The sequence below is a fragment of the Myotis brandtii genome, unplaced genomic scaffold, assembly GCF_000412655.1.
Source record: "Myotis brandtii unplaced genomic scaffold, ASM41265v1 scaffold691, whole genome shotgun sequence".
Taxonomy (NCBI): Eukaryota; Metazoa; Chordata; class Mammalia; order Chiroptera; family Vespertilionidae; genus Myotis; species Myotis brandtii.
Window position 1 is genome coordinate 265,665 of NW_005370704.1, and position 1,632 is coordinate 267,296.

The 1,632-nt window shown below is 64.5% G+C and overlaps 1 protein-coding gene across 1 annotated transcript in view; it reads right to left on the reverse strand.

The window, feature by feature from the left end:
- The window catches only part of KCNT1 (potassium channel, sodium activated subfamily T, member 1), a 43,966-nt gene that overhangs the window by 6,257 nt on the left and 36,077 nt on the right, over positions 1 to 1,632 (reverse strand). Inside the window, exons 26-27 of the mRNA XM_014529664.1 lie at positions 1,476 to 1,625; positions 411 to 740 (exon numbers count right to left, since the gene is read on the reverse strand). Coding sequence (XP_014385150.1) covers positions 411 to 740; positions 1,476 to 1,625 — 480 coding nt within the window. The remainder of the gene's footprint in view (positions 1 to 410; positions 741 to 1,475; positions 1,626 to 1,632) is intronic.

Consider the following 1,632-nt stretch of genomic DNA (forward strand, 5'->3'; position numbering starts at 1 on the left):
GGTGCAGGGCCTGGGAGGGATGAGGAACCCGGAGGGGCGTGCAGGGTTGGGGAGCGGGCATAGCTGGGGAGCCAGTCGGCTGACGGGAGGACAGCCCCAGCCTCCTGTGGGGGACCACAGGGCCCAGGGACACAAGTGCCTTCCTTCTCCATCTGGGGGGAGCCAGGCTGAGCCCCCTTCTAAGCCCCAGAGGCTCCCGCCCTGGCTGTAGGCCTGTCTGCCATCAGCACCCTCACCTCTGGGCCTTGGTGTCAGGGTTCCCGTCTGGGCCCTGCGTGTCCCGACTTTGCCATGGAGGGGCCCCACCTCTCTGCCTCAGTTTCTCCACTTTGTGGGGCAGGAGAAACCAGAGCACGGTGGACTGGGAAGCACAGGGACTGTGCATGGCTCAGTGGATGGGTGGGGCTCTAGGGGTGAGGTGGGGACCCCCATCCGGGGGCTGGGGACAGGGAGGGTGGGTCCCGCCGGGATGGGGCCACACACACGACGTGCAGGTGGCACGTGTGGCTCGGCGACCTGGGCTCCCCTCCCTGGGCCTGTTTCCCCATCTGTACAGGAGGGGACGCCCTGAGCTCGGAGCTGCTCCGTGGCCAACACGTCCCAGGACCAGCTCCCTGGTGCTGCCCAGGGCCGGCACCTCCCGGGCCAGGTGGGTCTGGCTCAGGCCGGCTCCGCAGACGGCAGGACGCCTCGGGGTTACGCGTGAAGGGGCTGCTCACCTGGACTCTGAGGTCGTGGGGCTGCAAAGGAAACCAGGGGCAGCCTGGGTACCTGGGGGTGCCCTCCCCGCAACTCTGCCTGAGCCCTTCATGGGCATCTGCAGGGCAGGCCGCCCACTGCGGTTCTGGGGAGGCACAGGGGCCCCACCAGGTACCCCACGTATGGGGCACGTGGACCGGACCCCCAACTACAATGGAGACCCCCCAACTACAATGGAGACCCCCCAACTACAATGGAGACCCCCCAACTACAATGGAGACCCCCCAACTACAATGGAGACCCCCCAACTACAATGGAGACCCCCCAACTACAATGGAGACCCCCCAACTACAATGGAGACCCCCCAACTACAATGGAGACCCCCCAACTACAATGGAGACCCCCCAACTACAATGGAGACCCCCCAACTACAATGGAGACCCCCCAACTACAATGGAGACCCCCCAACTACAATGGAGACCCCCCAACTACAATGGAGACCCCCCAACTACAATGGAGACCCCCCAACTACAATGGAGACCCCCCAACTACAATGGAGACCCCCCAACTACAATGGAGACCCCCCAACTACAATGGAGACCCCCCAACTACAATGGAGACCCCCCAACTACAATGGAGACCCCCCAACTACAATGGAGACCCCCAAACTACAATGGAGACCCCAAACTACAATGGAGACCCCCAACTACAACGGAGACGCTGAGCACAGAGAAGTGGGGCTGTCCGGCTCCGCGGGCCCCGCCCGCCCCACCCACCTCCGTGGAGAAGAGGTGGCTCTGGGTCCGGTAGACGCCGATGGGGATCTCGGCGCTGGAGGAGCAGAGCTTCTGGAAGAGGCGGCCGTAGGTGCCGATCCACAGGTCCGCCTCCGTGATCTTCATCTGGAAGGGGGGGCGCCTGAGCGGGCAGCCC